General features: G+C 39.1%; 1 protein-coding gene across 1 annotated transcript in view; it reads left to right on the top strand.

The window, feature by feature from the left end:
• The first annotated feature begins 153 nt into the window (after positions 1-153).
• The window catches only part of TOPAZ1 (testis and ovary specific PAZ domain containing 1), a 37,535-nt gene continuing 16,016 nt past the window's right edge, over positions 154-21,672 (top strand). Inside the window, exons 1-6 of the mRNA XM_010147612.1 lie at positions 154-409; positions 2,875-4,166; positions 4,593-5,341; positions 6,655-6,722; positions 9,827-9,957; positions 17,432-17,569. Of these exons, the coding sequence (XP_010145914.1) occupies positions 154-409; positions 2,875-4,166; positions 4,593-5,341; positions 6,655-6,722; positions 9,827-9,957; positions 17,432-17,569 (2,634 nt within the window). The remainder of the gene's footprint in view (positions 410-2,874; positions 4,167-4,592; positions 5,342-6,654; positions 6,723-9,826; positions 9,958-17,431; positions 17,570-21,672) is intronic.

A 21,672-nucleotide genomic window follows, 5' to 3' on the forward strand; every position in this document is an offset into this window, starting at 1 on the left:
TCCCCCGGGGTGACCCCTGAGGCATTAGCCTGGGGAAAGTTGTGCCTCCCTCCTGGTGGGCCCTGTGCCCACCTGGGGTGCTGGGCTAGCAGGGGCGCTGTCAGAGGGGCACTGGTGAGTGGGTTATTTTGTTGATGGTTCTAGACTCCCGCGATGCCGCACTTAAGGTTGGGGAAAGTGGTAACTGCCGCTGAGGTGAAGTCGGCTGACGAGATGGTCACCAGCCCAAGTCATCCGGGTGCGGGGGTAAGACGTGAGCCAAAGAAGAAGTTGGTGGTCAAGCAGAGTCCTCGCAAGGCACCAAAGAGAAAACTGGATCAGCCCTTGTCTTCCTGTCTGCAACCCGACGTGCTCTCCAGTGTTCCCTGTGAGCAACATGCTCCTCCTGTGCCTGTGCAGGAGGAGCAAGGTGAGAGTAGCCAGAGACGCCCAGGTAAAAAAACCAAGGGGATACGGTGTTGGAGGGCTGCCAGAAGCAAGAATGGTGTAGCTCTGCCAATTTCATACACTGCTGTGTGTGAAGATTGGCAGGCATCGACCATGGCTGCAGCAGTGTGCTGGGAAGAGACTGTCAGGAGAGGGACAGGACAAGGTCAATAGCTATTATTCTCAGGAACTACTTCACAAAATAAATTCTCAGCTGGGATTGAAAGGAAAGAACATAGCTCAGAAGGACTGAACCTGTCAGGTTTCTGGGAGACTTCAGGGAAAAAAAAGGCAAATATTCTTTCATGGAAATAAAATCACAAATCCCATCCTTAGGGGAGGAAATTGAGAGGTCAGACAGACATTGCATTACGGGGTTGCCAGAACCAGAGGTGCTGCAACCCAGAAAGGGCACACGTAGTACTGAAATAAAAAGCGCTGACTCCATAATCGTAGTAAAGATGCAAACCCCAGATCTTAAGAAGAATTTGGGGACTCAGGAGTCCATGTCTGAGCCAAAGCCTGAGGAAGAGATAGATATGCCAGAGAACTTAGATGGGTGTTCTTTAATTGGATCAGGAAAGCCAGGGGCACAGGAGAAAGGAAAGAGGTACTTGAGGAAGAAAGGTGGAACGTCTTTGATAAAACCAGAACTACAAGGTCCCAGAGAACAAGGTAGAAGTTCCTTGCTAGAACTGCATACAGAGTGTCCCGAGGCCGAGAAAGAGCCTGTGAGGCTGAGGAAGAGGGACAGAAATGCACTGGTGGCAGGGCAGCTGTAGGATCTAAGTGGCCTAAACCAAGCAGAGGAAAGATGCACAAGTATTAGATGAAACAACAGCAGAGCTCAAACCCTCAGAAAGGAGCAAACAGCCTGGGAGAAGGTGTATGCACTTTTGCCCCATTGTAGAAGTAGAGGTGCAGAATTTGGACTCCTAGGACAAGGGACTGGTGCTGCAGTTAGATCCCATTAGAAGGTGAAAAAACAGGAGGTAGTTTTTCTTTTGCAGATCTGTCTCTGTGGGATGGGATCATGGGGACAGGAAAGAGTTTTCTGTACCCTATCTCCAAGAGACTCTTAGTGTGTGGATGCTAACTTAGCTCAGGAAGTGTCAAGATAAGAGCTTGGGTCTACTCTACAGGACCGTGAATTCCAGTCTGGGAAGAAAACAGATTTTTAGGAGGAGGAATGGCTTTTTTTTTTTCCTTTTTTTTTTTTTTAATTGTTTAGAAGAGCAGTTGTTTAGCACAAAGGAGAGGAGGCCAGATATCCTTTTGAGGGGTGGGGGGAGGAAAGGGTATTGGCAGCAACAGGCCCTGAGTAAATTTTTTTTTTTTTTTTTTTCCCCCTGAAAAACAGCCTGTTCATTTATGTGTAAAAGGTGAGGGTCAAACAGGAAAGGAGGCAGTAGTTTCAGCAAAGCCAGAATAAGAAAGAGTCAATTCTTCATTCATCTGTATATTATTTGATTATTATTGAATACTTATCATGCTGTCTTGTTTTAGTGCTTGCCTTTATGGGATGCTGGGTTTTGTTTACAGAATTTTTTGCTTTTTAGTTACTATCCTCTGCAAAATCTAAAAGATGTTAAAAAAGAGATTGTATTTTGGTGTTTTAAGAGAGCGTTGTATCAAACTGAAAGGATTTTGAAAGGATTTTTAAAAGGTTTTTTTTTTTCAGGACAATTGTATAAAAGACTTTCATTTTACTTTGAAAGTGGTTACATTCAAACGACTAATATTTGCTGTGAGTTATTATTAATAAATATTTTAGCTAGAAGCCATATTCCAAGACTGCAGTATTAAAATGTATCGCTTACATTAAAAACTAAGATCTAAAAAAAAAACCCCAACATTTGACTAGTAGATTCTTCAGTCCGTCCACCAGACAAAATTTTCAGATGTGCAGTTTTCTACATTATCTGTATTTGCTCTTAAATAAAAAGTAGTACTTTATAAAAATGCAAGTCCTGCAATTTCCCTGGATCTTCTTCAACAGTCTTGATGCATTTGGTTGGACTGTATATCTGAAATAAATCACTTATGCTCTTATGAACGAGCTTTCCTATTATGGAGAATCTACTGTGTAAACAACAGATTTTAAGGCCAAGTGTGTAAACAGCATCTGCATTTTCTTGCCAGACTTGCTCTAATTTGGTTTCCACCTATGTTTTAAATATACAACCTCCGGTGTCCTTAGGACATCTTAAGGTTCTGTCCATCTTTGCATTTGTTTCTGAAGACAAAACATTATTTGTTGCTGTAAGTCTGCTGATAATGCTCATCTAAAAAAAACAGTGGTAAAACTTTACAGCGATGTTTTCGCTATATACAGTGACATGTTCTTTAGCAGCCTGGAATGTTTTTTTGTTCTTATAAAATATTGTAGTAGGGTAATCTTTTTCCCTTAGCATGTTCTTTAATGACACTACTTTGTTTTTTAATCAGCAAAGGGAAGATGGAAAGTGATTGAGCAAGACTCTGGTACGCAGGCTGTGAAGAAGCTTAAGGCAAATCAAAACAGATCAGAAGATTCCCAGGAAAAGGAACCTCACTACTCTGGGTCTCCTACGGTGGCTACTTTAGGTGAGCCTCAAACCAAGAGCTTTCCGTGCCATCCTGTAACAAAAAAGTCTGGTGTGCAGTATAAAAAAAGGAAACCCAGAACTAATCAACTCAAGGGCTTGCGCAGTTCTAGCGTAACTACAGCTGAAAAAGTGACAAATGGATCTGCAAAATGTGATGCTGAACATGGCAGAAATGCCCTAAACCATTGTGACGGCTTGCTCTGTGCAACAGTAAAGAATCCGTTTGTGAGTTTAGAGGACTGTATCAATACGTTTGTAAACTCTTCAGCTAGTGGAACTACCAGCAGTTGTAAAATAAGTGGATTCTTACATGCAGCCCAGGATAAGAGAAAGGATGTTCTTGCTGATGATGCTGTGGAACAGAGTGATATGAATTGCAGCACTAGTAGAACAGAAGAGGAGAGATCACCCATAAAAGGTGGTTTGTTGTTTAATGAAGAAGAAAAAACTCAAACCAGAGGAGGGTGTTTTTCAAGCTGCCAGGGTGAAAACAGTAAGCCTTTAAGGGGGGAAAAGGGGAAGATTGGTAGAAAGCATAGAAGAAAGATGAAAATCACTGAGAAACCAGCAGTGCAGAATATTTTCACAGATACGGCTAATGAATGCAGCAAGTGTGAGTTAAAAACAGAAGCGGCAGTTGCCACGTCAAGCTCCTTCACAGTCTTGGGGCTGAATCCCAAAGAAATTAGTCTGTCAGCTTCATATGATCATACATCAAATCTTCATACAGGAAGAAATACTCATGAAGCACAAAATACATCAGTCTGGAGAAAAACTAATACCGAACTACTTGCATTTGAAGAGGGCTTTAAGAAGACACCTGAGCTGTCTGTAATAGCGAAAGAAGAAAATTCAGAGAGTGTGGCGCATCATTCTGCTGCCTCAGGTAGCCTGAGAGGGGTAGCTCGGGTCCGTGATGGTTCTAATTGTCACAAAAGCAAGACAGATGGGAAACGGAACAAAGTTAATAAGAAATCGCAGCAGTTTTCCTGTCAAAGAACAGTACCTATGACCAGTAAACGTGTTTGGCCTGTTGAATCTTGTGCCAGGATTTCTGTATGGGTTCGTAAAAATCATGAATCCATCTCAGAAAGAAAAAGACTTTTAGGGGCTGTCTTCGAGAAATCCTCTGATAAAAGCAGTGCTAAAGCTGTAGGAAACAGTGCTGTGACTGGGAATTTGGAAGGGTTGGATTTGTGTATGTCATCGGCAGAAATTGACAAAGAATCTACACATAAAATAATGGATCCAAATATTCAGTGTCTGACTGCACTTGAAGCACCAGAATCCTCTTCTGTGGATATTTATGAATCTTTGAGAACGAGCAATAAAAATTTGGAATCTCCAGTTAATACGGATAGAAGTGCTGAGACTTTAGACCATGATGATGTGCAAGGAGTTAAAGCAACCTTGAATTTTACAACAAAACAAAAACATAAAAGCAAAGAAGCTGTAAGGAAAAGAAACTTGTCTGTGACAGTCCAGAATGGTACATGTTCAGGAAAAAAGCCCGGAGTAAACTTGAGCCGTAAAGTATCAGTAGTGAACCAGACATTTTCTGATTTAAATCAAATGAAAGTGTTAAACACTGGAAACATGACAAAATTCAAAATTCCTTTATGCAGAAACAAACCTGAACCCAGGAAATTGGAATCTCTCTATTCATTGGAAAGAAAAACCTGTAGTCCACTAGAGCTTCTTGAGAGCACTAGTGTTTCAAGAAAGCAGAAAATGGCTGAAAAGACTTCTTTGGTAAATTCCAAGCAGCAGCGTTTTCCTGTTGCGAGTGATGCTACGTCTACAGCTTCCATGAAGAAAAAAGTGGATGAGATCCATAGTACGGGATTTCAGCACATTGGTTCTGGAAACCTTTCAAATGAGATGTTTGCAGTCCCTGAATGTTTTAGTTCCTATCCACAACCTTTTCTTGACAGACAGCTAGAGTCATCTGTGCCCAATTTACATGGTACTGAATGTGTACTAAAATCTAATTTTCCTGATTATTCTTGGAATTCAGTTGAACACCCTGTTGCATTAGAAATAAATAATGACAGCAGATCAAGAGGGAATCTTCCACAGCACAGAAGTCAACATTTTCCAGATATCCTTGAAGCTTACAAAGAAGATGTTCTTGTCATTGATGTGATTCAGGATGACCCTGAACTTTTTGGAACCAGTAATAAAGAGGATCTTGCTCTTGAAGGCTGTGAAAATTTTCCTGTGAAGACATCCTATACTAGCATCTGCATTAAAGACACAAAGCAAGATCATAAGCCTGAATATCCTGTTATCTCCGAAGACACACATTCACTAGATGATAATTTTAGGTATGCATGTCATTCCTTCTATTACAGTAATCCTAAGTACTTTGTTCTCTTATCAGTATACTTTGGTTGTAGTGTTCAGGCTTCCTGACAGAATTTCACTAATTTCTGGGTTGGTTTTAAGTGTTAAAATTTGTTTGAGGTATGACAGTATTCTGAATGCAGATAAATTAATATGTACTTCATAAGAACTAGGGTAAACCTTGAATTGAAGGAAAATGTAGTGCTGAAGAGTTGATTTAGGCCAAGTGAAATGAAATATGGAAGTATAAACAAAGCTAATTAAGAGTAATATTCGTAATAAGTAACTTTAAAATATTAAAATATCTGACTTGATCCGCAGTAGCACATATGCTTTGGAGGGTAGGTTTTTTTAGTTGTAAAGTGGCATAATACTTAGAAATTTATTTAGTTTTACTTTCTAGGTGTAGCTTATTTTTTTGCTGGGTCTGTATGTGTAAATGTTTGACTCTACAGTAGTATTCCATTCTGCCGTTCTCCTTGCCTGCTTTTCTCCTATCCCCAGACATAAATAATTTTCAAATCTGTGATTCGGCTAACACGTTCCAGATGTTTATGATCCTGCATATTCATTCAGCAGGTTCCTGGTGTCAGTTATTAGGCATTAATGTTTTTCTGGGTTTTGAGATGATAATGAAAGTCACTGAAGAGGGAAGAGAAGTTTAAAGTAGAAGCAAACTTTGGTAAAAGAGGTAGTCCTTCGTGGGATAGGTGGACTCATCAACTGTTTAGCTATTTTCTCTCTCAGCTTTGGCGCTTGTGTTTGATAAATGAGCTTTAAGATTAAATTTTTCATCTTACGAAGAATAGCATAAAACATAGATACAAGATTTTCCTCTGAAGATTAGTTCTTTTATTGGGAAGGATGTTTTAATTTTCTTCCTCTGCTCTTTTGGGGTGGGGAGAGGGGCTTTACCTTCTCCTTATTTTAAATAATTTATTAATTATTTTCAACATTGTACTATCTTAATAACTGCATTCATTTTTTTTTACTCTTTGCTCTTCTTATCCTTTCCCCTTCGTTAAACCCTTGTGCAAAAGAGGAAAGGAATCTTTTCTGAGGTGCTTTCATTTTGAAACCAAAGCACTGAGGCTCTGCGAGGGAGGTACCTGGTTGATTCCAGGGGGACATAGGAAAGCCAAAAGAGAGAGTTAAGAACAGTCTTACAACAGTACATAAGGGTTCTGCTCATAGCTAAAAGTATTACCCAGACCTTTGATTTTACATGACTGGTTAGGTTAATTCTGCTTTTGTGCAAGATGAAAATCTTAAATACACTTTCTGTTCAAAACAGACGCATTACCACACAAGAATCTGGAACGTCAAATGATATTGAAAATTCCTGTGATTGGGTACTAAAAGGTAAGAGTCTCTGGAGATTTATGACTGTAAAATCAGGAGAAGGAGGTAATCATGAAGATGTTCAGTGGCAAAAGCTAGGATTTCTGCTTTCTACATGAAATGAGAACTTGTCGGTGTGGTAATGCACCCTGCACCTGGGTCAGGGCTGTTCCAAATACAAGTACAGGCTGGGGGGAGAGTGGACCAAGAGCAGCCCTGAGGAGAAGGACTTGGGGGGACTGGGGGATGAAAAGCTGGACATGAGCCGTCCATGTGCGCTGGCAGCCCAGAAAGCCAACCGTATCCTGGGCTGTATCAGAAGTGTGGCCAGCAGGTCGAGGGAGGGGATTCTCCCCTTCTACTCTGCTCTGGTGAGACCCCACCTGGAGTGCTGCATCCAGCTGTGGAGCCCCCAACATGAGAAGGATATGACTCGGTTGGAGCGAGTCCAGAGGAGGCCACAAAGATGCTCAAAGGGCTGAGCCCCTCTGCTATGGGGACAGGCTGAGAGAGTTGGGCTTGTTCAGCCTGGAGAAGAGAAGGCTCCGGGGAGACCTTATAGCACCTTCCAGTACCTGAAGGGGCTACAAGGAAGCTGGGGGGGACTTTTTACAAGGGCCTGTAGTGACAGGACAAGGGGTAATGGGTTTAAACTGAAAGTGGGGAGGTTTAGATTGGATATCAGGAAGAAGTTCTTACCAGAGAGGGTGGTGAGGCACTGGAACAGGTTGCCCAGAGAAGCTGTGGATGCCCCATCCCTGGAAGTGTTCAAGGCCAGGCTGGATGAGGCTTTGAGCAACCTGGTCTAGTGGAAGGTGTCCCTGCCCATGGCAGGGGGGTTGGAACTGGATGGCCCCTTCCAACCCAAACCATTCTGTGATTCTATGATAATATGTTTTTATAGTAGCAACAATTTGCTTCCTAATGTATACATAATGGATGTCTTTTGAAATGGTACAAACCTGAGCCCTACATGGAACATCTGCCTCTCTGTAGTACTTGTCCTTTGATAGTACTGGGGTTTTTTGTTTGGTTTTGGTTGTGGGTTTTTTGACATGTCTCTGACAATTTCGGCAAGGAATTCTGTTAGTTGATGAGCTGATGGTAAGACACTGAGTACCGTGATGCTGCTTTGGAGTCTGACTCATCCTCTCATTTGGGGTTCTCTTGTGTTCCTCAGCAGGCACAATTTTATAACAGGTTTTTTCCCCCGTTGTGCCTTTGGTTTTTTTGCAGATACTGTGCCCATTCTTCTGACAGACTGTTTAGTTTCTGAAGGATTCTTACTTTTTGAGAGATGGATACTTCTGACATAATGTTTTTTTCTTCCTATTTTTAGCAGAACTGTCCACCTAGGAAGCATCTGAATGTGATTTGGCTTGTTTTGTACAGCTTGCATAAAGACCGACTGTGCAAAGTATGTCTGATGTGGAAGTTTCTCTTAGATAGGTTGGAGGAACAGGATTTTGACTTTGAACAGAAGCCCATTACCGATATATTGGCGAAGGCGCATGGTGCCATGACTGGTTTTTGAAGGTTCTTGGTGTTTCCCTTTCTGGTGTCCGTTTGTCGACTTGCTGTTAATCTGGTACTCTGACAACGTGTTGATTTTGCTGCAGGCTTGAAAAGTGTGTGTGACAGTACCTCTTGTGCTAGTTTTCTCATATTAATGTGTTCGTGTAGGAAGAGTGAGTGGTTTGGGCAGATGTAGCCTCCTGGAGGAAAAGGGGTGAATAATGACTGTTTTGGGGAGAGAAAGGTTCAAGACTTCAGCGATCAGAAGGCAAAATAAAAGGTAATGAGTGTTTAATGGTTCAGATGCCAAGAAATAGACACAAGTTCCCTGAGGAGGAGTAGGGAGAAAGTACACAGTCTGGCCTCTGGTGATGGAAAGAGTAGTACTGAGGTGATTGAACCCAAACCTGGGAGCAAGTCCTGTACTGTTCAGTAACTTCTGCATTTTCTTAAGAGTGTGTGTTGTTTTACTTCATGTTCTAACAAAGTTTGATGCTAAAAGTCTTCAGGTCTTTTCGTGGTACTTAAAATGAAGAAAAAGGTTGGGGTAAGTGCTTCTTCCCTGATCTGAGAAACTTAGGATCACATCACACTCTCAGATTAATGTGCATGTGGTAACTTATGTTTGATGTATGGCTTTTAGAAAGACCTGTATGGGACAAAAGAAAGGTGCCTGGTTTTGGTAATTACTGACAATTTATTCATTTATTCAGAAATATGTATTTTTGCTTTGGTAATGAGGTCGTGGCTGCTTGTCTCGGTGACTTTACAGTCTAAGGAGGGCAACGAATACTACAGTTAAGGTGTTCTGGATGACATCAATCCTCTTCATCTTTCAAGTGGAAATCTTGTGTACATTTCACACAGATGTGTCTTGTACTGGTGATCACACAGAGACCAGCGACTCTAAGATAAAAGCCTTTCCAGTAATAATATGATTCTTTCTTCCTGTATCTGGACAACTCAATACAGTTGAAATTCATTCTTGTGATCCAGTGAAATAGTGAATTTCTTTTCTATGCGGAGCTCTTCTATTGTGTGTAAACAGCTGCTTCAGAAAGCTGCAGTCAGGTATTCTTTTCATTTCCTGTAGCATCTGCAAAAGGTACTGAAATTTCCTAACACTGAGTTCTCATTGAGTTTACTGTGTTACAGGAATTTAGAGTTTCTCAGAGCTGTTTGCATTCAGTTCAGGGTTGCATCATGTCATTACAATTAACTCATCCCCTTCTCCAGCAAAGACTAAGTCTTTATTTGCTTAGCAAATTACCGTACATATCTTTGGCTGTGTTTTACTAACAAAGCTTAACTGAATTTATTTCTAAAATATTGAATTCAGTATGATAAAAATAAACCTGTTGTACTGTTCTACAGAGACCTTTGCAGGACTTAGAGCTTGGATAGAATTTTAATTGCAGATTCAGCTTAATATTTATTTGAAATAGTTTGTTCTTTAAAGGTGAAATGATTTTACATATAAATTTCACATTTAGGAAGTCCTAGGAGTTCTTAAATATCATTAGTATTAAGGTTTTATAATACTTAGGAAAGATAAGCTTTGTTGTCTTGTAGCATGGGAAACACCAAGTAATGTGTTTCTGCATTTCCAGATAAGTGTGTTAGAACCCACAACTTCCCCGGAGGAAGCAGTCCTTTGGGAGGTGTTGCTGAGGACTTTCTTGAAGATAGGCAACTGAGAGAACCAGATGATCTTTTAAAGAGTTTTGACACGGATGAAAAGGTACTGGGAAATCATGCTTTCTGTCACTAAATAGTTTAAGAAATGATAGTCGGTGTAATCAGATAATTTTCATTACCAATGCTGTTTTAGCAACAAAATATTTAATTTCCTGTAATAAAAAGAATATCAGCGTTTCAGAGATTACTGTGCTATTGACAATATGTTTTGCTTGACAGAACTTGTTTTCTTACCTTGTCACTAATAATTCATCTGCAGATTTGAAAGGAAACAAGATACTGTTCTATCAGTTGTTACAGTAGTTCTGTATTACCAGTTGTATGAAAATTACTGTTTGGGTGAACACCTAAGAGTACTACTGTGCGTATGTGACGTTTTTACATAACATAGCTGTTCTTAAAAGTTGGTGTTAAGTGTTTCTCACCAGAGTCACAGAAGGGTGGGTGGTGTTGGAAAGCTGAGGAGCTGCACAGCCGTCACACATCGGAGGAGGATCATTCTGTGGCTCGTTACTTGGGCAGAAGGGCCATTACATTAACATACTGACATCCTGGCGGTTCAGAGGGAACATTAAGCCATTTTCATGCTCACTGACTTTATCTGACCTTTCTACTCTCTCTCTGTCCTCCTTCCTCTAGATAATAAGTCTAGGTCTTTTAAGACTTGAAGGTTTATACTATTTACTTCTTTGATAATGGGTTGGAATTTACAACTCGCTGCCGCTCAGGCATAGCTGCTGATAGCATTTACTGTGTTCCACTACTTCAAGAGTGAATAATGGTTTTAACTGTAAAATTCACATGGCTAAAACTGGTAAGTAATTGATAAGGTAATCAGACAGTAGGGAATCAGTTTCCCTGGCAAAATCATTATTTAAAAGCAGGATAGAAATGCTTCCTTCAGGAGACTGAATTGGGGCTGCAAACGTCTCATGCACAAAGTGAACAGTGCCGTTTTCTTCCCTGACCTCTTCCAGAGGGTAAAAGGGTCTGTTGAATACCATAGGTTACTGGAGGTGTGGTACTCGTTGTAGTATTGCCAGGTCAGTCCCTGTTGGGCTACTAAATAACGTGTGGCTTTATAAAATCAGTGACCTAACGTTTGCTTTTCTGTGCTGTGTTGGACAACAGTAAATACATAAAACATATATTTATATCAACAAACCTTTTCCCGTATGTGGATGGAAAACTAGCTGTGCAGACCTGGGGAGACAGAACACTTATTGCAAGTATTCGACTGTTTGGGGTGATCTGGGGGTTTTGGTTTTTTGATGACTTTTCCAACTAATAATGCTGTGAGAAAGACAAAAACTAAACATGGAGAAAACCTTAAAAGTATTTGAGGAATGGTAAAATGAAGTTTGGAGATCCAGTGAGAACATACCCGTCTCTAATTCTTTCTGTCATAAATTTGTGATATAATGTGAAGTTCAAGTTACTTGGTGAATAATGGACAAATTAAGGTCAGGATTCCATGACTTTGTTTGGTATCAGTCTTTTCAGATTCTCACCCCCAAATGTGCTAGGTGCTGTCTTTTTCCTCTGTATCTTTGGGAATATTTTTACCTCTACATCATGGTCCACAGCTGAGCAAAAGCCTTAGAATTCCGCTCAATATAGCTTCAGATTTTGATGGAATGTCTTTTGTGTTTTTCTACCCACCTGTCAGTTAAAATAGGGCAGTGGGCCTAAAAATTGCTGGGATTATCAGTGGGAGGAAAGAGGAGTAAAGATAATCACATCACCTTTTTTCCAATTAAAAAATCACTGGTTTAAAGATCACTGGGTATAATGACAGTGTGTACATTTAAAAAGATGGTGTCCGTAGTCCCAATGGCAGTTTTTATGGTCAAGACTACATTATTACACCTTCCAATGATCACTAATGTTTTAAGTCTATAGTGTAAAGCGTAACAGGCTTAGTAGTGCTTTGCTGTGTCTGCAAGTACATTTCAACTGTCTTCACAGTTCATGTTTGCAGATGGAGTGCCTGATGTTGAACAAGAAAAAAAGGGCAAAGCTGAAAAAAGGTACATATATATACTGTGTCCTTCATGTAACCTGTGGTGTTCCCTGCTTACTGTACAAATGAATTGTGATGGTTTTATGAAACACCATCAGCACTTAAATTCAATTCTTCTATGGTATTCTGACTATGTGATGAAGAAAATAAATAGGCGAAATAATACAGTTTCAGTGTGCAAAGTATAGTCATGGCCTGACAGGACAACAGAGGTTATTTTGTCCTCTGGCTGGGGATGAAATATGTCAGTTTTATGTCAGTGTCTTACCTTGGCATCTTAGTGTGGGTATAGCATAAGACACATTCCCAGCCACAGTAGCACTTACCAGAATTTGAAGGGGTGAGGGGCGGGGGGGAATCAGTGAAACTTTTTAGCTTGCTTTTCTGCCTTTTGGGACTGTCTAAACTGATGAGAGAATTGAAAGATCTTGTTCAAATTCAGGCTGACAAATACTTGAACAAAAAACATGGTGTGTGGAGTGAAGCACTTGCTTTACTGTTCTACTAGCTTCAGGCTGTACTGACAGTGTTTATTTATTGTTCATATGACTTAAAGTGTCAGACTAAGAAACTTCCATTCAGTGTCATCCCAAGAATGAAGTAAAATAAAAACTTTGTAGGAAAAAAAAATACTGAACTGATGGAGTACCTAAGTAATTAGAAGAGAAATAACATATATTTCAGACTCATTTTGACAATAATCAAGAAACTTTAGCCGGCATAGAAGAGGGTATTGCTTTTTTCCAGTACCCATCACATTTCTGTGACAGACTTAAAGCGTACCAGAAATCCTTTAAATGGAGAATATTGCATCTTTTTATTAATCCACTAGAGAGCTCCAAGCTCCTCCTTCTGGTAAAAGACCCATTTAGATTTACCTTAGTAGCATAAACAGTTCTTTATGCTATAGAATATGTAGAGTATGTTGGAGAAAATAATTTTGTGCAAGTGATCCTGTGTTACTTCACTTCCTTAGTTGAAATGCAGCACACTCTGCTTAGAGAAGAGGCATTTATTCCTTCCTTTAGAGTCAGACTGTTTTCTCCAGTTTTGCTCAAAAATGTTACCATTGCAAAGTTTCATCCAGAAGAAAACCTAGTTACTGGTCTCATTTAGCAAACTCCACATCTAGTGATGCTTTTGCTTAAAAAAAAGAGATTGTGGAGCTATACAGTTTACAGTTTCTGGCAAAATTGTGTGTAGTTTCATGCAGATTAAAAAGAGAGCCGAGATTGTTATCCTGAAGGTAAGCTGCTATGAAAACCCTGTTGTGTCATACCTGAGGCTGGTATCACATGAAAGCATAAAAAAATAATTTACATGGTAACTTGAAAATTCTGCGTAACTAGATCTGCAGATTTTTCTTTCCTCTGGAGACCAATGCACTGACTAGAATAACAATAAAGATTGATACGAAAGAATTTGGGTATATTAGATAGAATATATTCTTCTCTGCTGTAGCATTTTCATTTCAAACTGTATTAAAACCAGCCTCCATTTCAGGAAAGATCTGAATTATCCTGGCTGTGAGAAGTATTAAATGCCTAGAATGTTCCTCTCATAGGGGATAGCAAGTCTGTTGCTGTCTCCAAACAGCAAGCAGGCTGAAATGTCCTTTGCACTGAACCTGGATTCTTAATTGAAGAGGGGGATTATTTTTTTCTGTCGCTTTATTTACAAATAAGAAAGAGATCACTAAGTATTTTGCTAGCAATATTTGTAGCTGATTTTGGAAGACACCACATTTTAGTTTAATTATCTGGAGTGTACATATTTGGGAATAGTTAAAAGCAGAGCAGTCTTTAATTGGAGTTCCCTTTTGAAATCACCTCAATCTGCTGAGTAGAATCAGTTAGTCGGAAGGAAAACAGTTGGCTCTTCAAATGTAATTTCAAAAGCTTTGTGGATTACTTCTTTGGCAGATATTACATAACAGACTACTGAAAAGTAAATGCTTCTTCAGAGGTGACAGAAATCGTCTGAGTATTCCTGCCAGCATAGTGGAAAAAAAACCAGAAAGGGTTCACGGGTGCCTTTTCTACTTATTTATTGAATTTCTTATAGTTACACCTTAGGACAGAATAATCTCAGCTAAAATCATAATCAGATTGGACCAGGCAATGAAAGTAATGAAAGTAAAGTACTTGAATTTACAGCAAGCTTTTAAGTGCTGTGTAAGTTGTTGAAGAAAGTCTCATCTTTTATAGGTTTAAACATCCTTTTTAGGCAGTTAGTATCTGGAAGAAACACCTGTTTAATTTGTTGGAACAAATTTTTGTTTTTTACTACTCAACAGTGACTCGACATACAAAGATCTTGCAAACTGTGAATTGCTCTCAGGATTACCATTGCATGTCCCAAAAGTAAATGTCCTCGGTGAAGCTACAGTGATGAAACTCCAGACGAATGGTATCGTATGCTGCATCGCGGAACCCTCCAGCATTTATTTTTACATGTGTTTTATTTACTGATAGCATCTTAAGGAATTTCTCCAGGTCTTGAAGGCACTGGCTGGAATTTGGTTTGGTTGGCATACACAGAAGCAGTAATTCCACCTTTCATAGGATACGTTAGTGGGGTTTCTTGGGTTGGGTAGGGCAGAATCACATTTGGCAGGGTCAAACAGCAATCATTCTATTCTGGTATTTATGGTTCTCAGATACTTTAATGGTACAGCAGTGCCTGCATTCTTAGTATTTTGGCATATTGTGTTTGAGCCGTGTTACTGGCAAGTAACTTGGTTTTCTTTGTGGTCAGAGAACCTGCCTGCATGTTGTCTTGGTTGGTTGTCTCTTTTGTCAAAATTTGGCCAAGGGAATTGCCCACCTCGCCAAAGGTCAGAACTTTCTTGTTGGTGCCCATTCAAACGTTTCTGAGGCAGTCACCAGACTGCATCAAGGAAGTGGTCTGGATTTTAAACAGCAGCTCTTCATTTTGACCTGGTGTATTTCACACCTGGGACAGGAACCTCTGAAGTGTCTCTGCCACCACAGAAATCATAGTGTAATGGAACTGTAGTCAAAGGTTCCTTCTCTTTTTCCCTGCAGATAACAACGCTGACATTTAGCCTTACATTAACGCATAGTTTTATTTGGCGTACAAGAGAAGAGAAAACCAGGAATTGATTACTAGTCGATAGATCCTGCATTGTTTCTTTGCAACATCTGTTTGGGAAATCAGTGTTTTGAGAAGTAGTGGTTAAAATAGATGTTTATAAACACAGCTTTCCTGAATCGCAATCAGTGGCAGAGGTTCTTGCTTAGTTTCAAATTACACTGATGGACTGAGCTCGTAGAACAATTTAATCATCATGTCATTTAACAATAATATCTGGAAGTGCAAGAAACACAGATGATGTAAAAAGCAACTGTGAAGTGTGTCTCCAGACTACAGTAGTTTGAAACTGCTCATGTCTTCTGCCTCAAAAGTGTATATATCTTCTGAAGAGTTCTTCTGAATCTTCATACTTAAAATCATTTGAAACGGTTGCCAAAGTAAGAGTTTCCATGCTGGGAGAGGGCAAACCAGCCTTTTTTTCCCCGGGACTGTGCAGGCAGGACTGTCTATTTCACTGTAGTGCTTGCTCCCCTATACAATATACAGTCAGCAGGGAGAGTAGAAACTGTTGAAAGGACCTGGTCAGAAACTACGCTGTGGGCATGGCAAGAATCTGGAGGAAAGAACTCAAGTTCCCAGTGGCATTTTTCTGCAGCTAGTGGTTGGCAGTTTTCTCGGGGGTGGGTTGGGTTTTTTTTCTGTCACTAAGATTATCAGTCCTGAATTTACCAAACTGCAAACCATCGCTGCGCAAAACTACGCAGCTGTGACAGTATGTAACAGTTAGGTATTTAACTGTTCTACATTCTATTTCTCATTCCCATCCTGTGATAGTCCTGTCACTTTAGACAGACATGCAGATTAAGGACCATATCCCTGGTGCAAGACTGAAGCAGAACGTGCAGCATTACTGGATGCTCCTTAGTAGCTGTAGTTTGTCAGAAAGGGCTAAGCACCCTGCCTTTTGAATACCCAGTTCCTTTAACGGGCCAGATGGGAGCCTTGGAAAACAAAGCATTCAAAAACTCTTATTTCTCTTTAGATATGGAGTTGAACTTCTATCTTTCGTTAACATTATTCATTTTTTCAGAGAAGTAAATCTGTTACCAATAATAATTAAAGTCCTAAACCCAAGTTTTATGGTTAAGAAGCCAGTAGCTAACATTGGCCTTAAGCTTGATACTGCACTGCTTAAAATAGAGGGTATGAAAGGTTTTATTTCAGTTCTGGAAAAACAGTTTAAATTTATGACTAGTGATGTTGGAACGCAAAATTACTGATAAAGTGGGGTGTTTTTCTCCTTTTGAAATTAAAACTTCGGGATATTTTTGATCCATTTCTTTTCTTGTCTCTGTAAGTTATATTAGAAACCTTGAATAAAGTAATGAAGTTTTTAATTTAAATGTGCTTACTCGTGAAGTTTGCATAAAGTCTCAGTTTCAGGATCATTAAGAAAATAAAATTACTGGCTTTAGATTGTGTTAATCAATTTTTCATTAATCATTGCTGTGAATTGAAGGAACTATAAATACAAAGGAAAATAAGATAAATGAGAGCAGTTTCAATATGACTTGTTTTATTACGTGATGCATTTATTGCCCTCATCCTGATTTTTAGACTACAGATTTTCAAGAAAAAATCCTTTGCTGCCATTGCAAAATTACGGAGATCCCAAGCCATGGAAGATAGAAAAAAACGCAATTGTGAGTTGTCAAATCCTGAATGATTTCTGATCCTTTGGCACTAATTTTGTTATGGATATTCTGACAATTCTCTGTGTATCTAGTCAGAAAATATGAATCTATGTATGTTTATGTTTCTGCTCCTTTAAAGATGTTATTGCTGAGTAAATACAATTTCTGAGAACAAAATGAGTTATGAGGGGACAGCTATTCACAGTCTAGCTTGGTTGATTTCTGTTTCCAGCGTAAGCAAAATCAAATAATGCTGTTTGGTTTATTGTTTTCATAGAAGTGAAGAGCAGACAAGGTTTCACATGTTTAAGACAGTCTGCATTATCCACTCTGCTGGGCACTGAAAAAGGGTAAAGGAAATCAATGCCACAGAATTCTCAGACTGTTGCTCAGAGCCACTGCAGGAGTTTGGCACCTTTCTGCCTCCTCTCTATTATTTGTCCATCTCATTTAGCAGTTCTGGTGTTGTTCTGTCCGTTTGTGGTCTTCACAACAGATTTTTGTTATGTCAGACACTAACTAGGCACGTGACAAGGGATTGATTTCGGTCTGCGTTGAAATGCTGCAGATACGGTAGGGAGATGAGGGTTGTTTCAGAGGTTTCATTGTAGGTCGCATGTTTTTTACTTTTGTTTAGAATTCATAGGTATGTTGAAATTCTCCCCAAAAATGAGCATGTTTGCTTTCAAAAAATATTATCTGTGGGGTTTTTTTCTGCTTGTTTTAATTTTATTTCATTTTAGGCTCCTTATTCAGTCGAGCTGATGCTTGAGATGATTGAATTGCCCCGTAAATACTGCAGATTTTATTTCCTGACTCTGCGCGGGTGTGAAAGAGCAAAGTGCTGGTTTGCGCATGTTCCTGAACAAGGGGATGAAAAGGTAAAGAGATTTATTGAAGAGAGGAATGTACTCTGAGTGTCGTTTCGCATTTAAAAAGCATTCACATCTTCTGTGTTCATTTATATGTGGAAAGGGAGTAAGTTTCTGAGATTGATGGATCAAAAAAATGTGAGGAAGAATTTCTGAACAAGGTTTTTTAAAGTTCTTTTTAAAAAATAATGGTGGAATTTTTAACTAGTAGACTTCTTAAGAAAACAGACATCAGCAAAAGAGCGAGAATTAGGCTGTATGAGTGCAGAGTAGTAGAATGGGGAGATTCTGAGCCATTTCTGTCCGAAGCATTGGACACCTGTAAGCAAACCCAGACTTTGTATGTATTCCCAAGTCAAAAGCCATCTCTCAGGTATCACTTTCTGCAAGTTGTATGCAACAGGGGCATGTCTGTTTAAAGATGCTGTAGTCTCCTTAAATGGAGCAACAATTCCTGTAATACTTGTAAGCAAAATACTTTGGTGGGCAAAGTAGATGTGTTTTCAAACCATTTAACAAAGAAATTATGTGTCTGTGATACTTCCAAGAACTGTGCAAGGCAAGCTAATTGTGCTGTCATGTCATAAAGATTTTGGAGTCGGCTGTATGAAACTGAGACTTAGGTGGTTCTGTAAGTCACTGTGAAGCGAACAAAAACATTACAGCAACTGAACAAAGACAAATGCCTAGATGCCAAGATTTTTATCATTGGTGTTGGTGAGAAATAAATTAGGGAATCAAAATGTAAATCACTTGTGGTGACCCTGTTAGACATAAATACTAAAAAAGAAGTAGGATCTAAAGGAGCTTATCCATCTCCTTGATATCTTAAGCATACTGTGTCACTTTTTAAAATACATCAGTGTAATTTGGTTTTATTTTTCTCAATATTTTCTCTTTTCCTTTTTATGTTTCAAAAAAGACCTGGTGGGTTTTTTTACTAATGCTTTGTATCTCCTTTGAAAACGTATATGACGTCTAAAAAATACAAAGATCATTTGAGAGTAACTTTGTATGGGACGTTTTCCTTTTTACTCAATTGTGAAATAACTTTTGGCAGGCTGTATGAATATCAATAATTTTCAGCTAGTTTGAATTATTAGGATGAATGGTTTGCAGCACTTTATTATATACAGACACGATAAAGAGTTAAATTATTTGCCTAAAGCTACTAAAAATGCATTCCATTTGATTTCCTTGCGGCGCAGCCCTCCAGCATACTTACTGTTTGGCCCACTAAACCCAGCCTAACTTTCTTGGTAGTCTGGAAATATACTTTGGGTTTTGTTTGTGTATTTAATTTCTTAAAAAGAACTGTCCATTTAGAAATGATAATAGGCCAAGGACCTCATGGTGGCACCAAAGTACATAAATGGAAGACAGGTAAATCATTAACAAAGTCATCTGGACAAATACAGGGGAAATAAACATCTTTAGGAGCCCTTATGCAGACTGATAGTCCATTGGCTTAGTATTATGTTTGCAGGGATGATTGCTAGGAGAATTTTGTAAGGGAAGTACCTTTCCCCACGATGGAAATTCCATCCTTTGTATTAAGAGGCTGTTGGAGGCATTATGGCTTAACCCACTAGATTTAGGACTCTTCACAGGTGTGGTTAGTCACACAACACAGCAGCGATTTAATTCATGAAGACATCATATGTTCTGAAAGTCAGCATACTCTTGACCTCACCAAGTTCTACAAATTATCGGGTTGGTTTATTCTTAAATAAAAGCTGCCTTTAATTTTACACAGTGGAATTTCTTTTGTATTAGGCCAAGTGAACAAAACTACTAAGACTGTTTTAAATACTCCTCAAAGTAGTTCAAGGTCGTGTCTTAACGTGTATAAGCATTTGATGAGGGGTTAAAGAAGATGGATCTTCTCAGTGTTGCCTAGTGAAAGGACAAGAGACAGTAGGCATAAATTGAAATTACACTTAAGTGTAATTTATCTGTAAGAAGAAACTTTTTTTACTGTGAGGGTGGTCAAACACTACAGCAGGTTGGCCAGAGAGGTGGTGGAACTTCCATCCTTGGAAGATACTCAGAACCTGACTGGGCGCAGTCCTGTGCAACCTGGGTTACTTGACCCTTCTTTTAGCAGAAGGGTTGGACTAGGTGATTTACAGAGATGCCTTCCAACCTCAGCTAGTCTGTGATCTGCTTATGGCTTTTACCAAAATACTTAACAATAGGTAGTACTGGACTGAATGATACTTCAGACTGTAGGATAGATGATAATTGCACAGTTATAACAAATAATTGGTGTGAAAACATGTCTTTATGCAAACTGTATTTCTTTGTCTGCTCTTATCTTAGTTTTGTGCACCTTATTAGATTTTTTTTTTTTTTTGGACTCATGCTGTATCCACTAAAGAAATTTTTACTTTTTGTGACTTCTTACTCTCTTTTACCGTGATCCTGTGAACTACTAACTGGAAACAAACAGGATATAAAATAGGGAGATTTTTTTTTTTCCCCATTAATGTCATCTTGCAGCTTCAAGGCCTTGGATGTATACTTCTGTTGTGTTGGATTTTTGGGATTGGGTTTAATCTGACTTCCTACAGAAATGAGGCTTAAAAGTTGTACTGTCCTTTTCTTACTGTCTGTAACAGCCTTGAAATAATTTAACTTGTTGGTCAGTTTCAGCCAGATTTAGTGAGGAGAGTGTGTCTCAAAAGATACCAGAGGGTTCATAAGCAGAATCTCTTGTAAAAAAGGATCCTGGTTTTGATCCTCTGACCGAAGGGCTGCAGCTTGGGGTTTTTCCGCTTAAGAGTGCACACTGCCTGAGAGGTGCAGAAGGATGTAATAAATTCCGGTGTTTGTTCTTCTGATTCAAGTACCTCTGTGTTACTGTAGTGGAACTGTGTTTTACTGGGCAGTCGGTTGCTTGTATAAAAAACACAGCCCTTTTGTTCTGTTTTTTGTTAAATGGTCATGTTAAATGGGTTGTGGAATCACCTGATAGGTGACAGAATAGTGTGGTCTATGCTACCTTTTGAAACTGGGAATTGTCTCTTTCATGTACCTTCATTCTAAATCTGCTATGATTAACTAAAAATTTAGAGATTCTCACGTTTTCACACAGTCTGTAGGTACAGACTAAAAACTGAAACAGTTGAATTAACTGCAGCCTCCTAGAAGCTGTAAATGAAGAACACAGTTTCTTTTACGAATGTAGTGTAACATGTCCCATGATTAAATACTACTACAACTGGATTTTCCAAGCAATTTCACTAATACTTGGAAGAGTTAGAGCTCCAGATGCAGTCTTGGCTTTTATTTTCTGGAGTCAGTCCAAAGAAGGAGGAAACAGTTTCCAAAAGAAAGCAAACTAATTTACATACTGTAAGCATGTGCTCAAGTTTGTTTTGGAAATGCCCTCGTGCCACCTGGGATTGTAGATTTGGATTAAATGAGTTAACCCATTGCCAGGTGACACTGCATGTATATTAATGATCAAAGGTTCCACATGATTTTCCGAAAGGTGTATCTTAGACTATAGTTCAACAACATTATGACATTGTTCACGGTGTCAAAATAAGAACAATAAGCTTTATTTATATTCAGTACACTTAAGCATGCAATTTTTGTGTTGTTTGACTTGATGATCGGAATTTAAGACAAGAAATACGTCTTGGCCACAAGTCAGTATTTTCTGCTTTGATGAGAATTCATTTGGTGTGTAACAAACTCCGTGAGTGGGTCCTGCCTAATTTTGAAGTTGCATGTAAAACCAGACCCGATTCAATTCTGTAATAACCTGACTACTAATACGGGGGCGGTGGGGGGGTGTGTATCTCTTGATTTTTAGTTATTTCACAAAACAGTATTAAATACGACCCATTTACATTGTTGTGCAGAAAGACTGTAAATGTGCTAGAAGTAACAAAGGGTATCTGAAAGGGTGGGTGGGTTTTTTCCTGGAATTCTAAGATTTAATCTTAGTACACTTTATTTCTTTATCTGCAGAGATGAAAAAAGATGTGTAAGTATCAGAAAGATGACAGTTTAAGATCTTAAGGCAAGAATGTTCCAATACCAAATAACACACTAAAATAACGTAGCTGTGGAATTTCATTTTAATCAAGCGGGTCTGGCGT

This window comes from Eurypyga helias, unplaced genomic scaffold (assembly GCF_000690775.1).
Source record: "Eurypyga helias isolate BGI_N326 unplaced genomic scaffold, ASM69077v1 scaffold10902, whole genome shotgun sequence".
Classification (NCBI taxonomy): Eukaryota; Metazoa; Chordata; class Aves; order Eurypygiformes; family Eurypygidae; genus Eurypyga; species Eurypyga helias.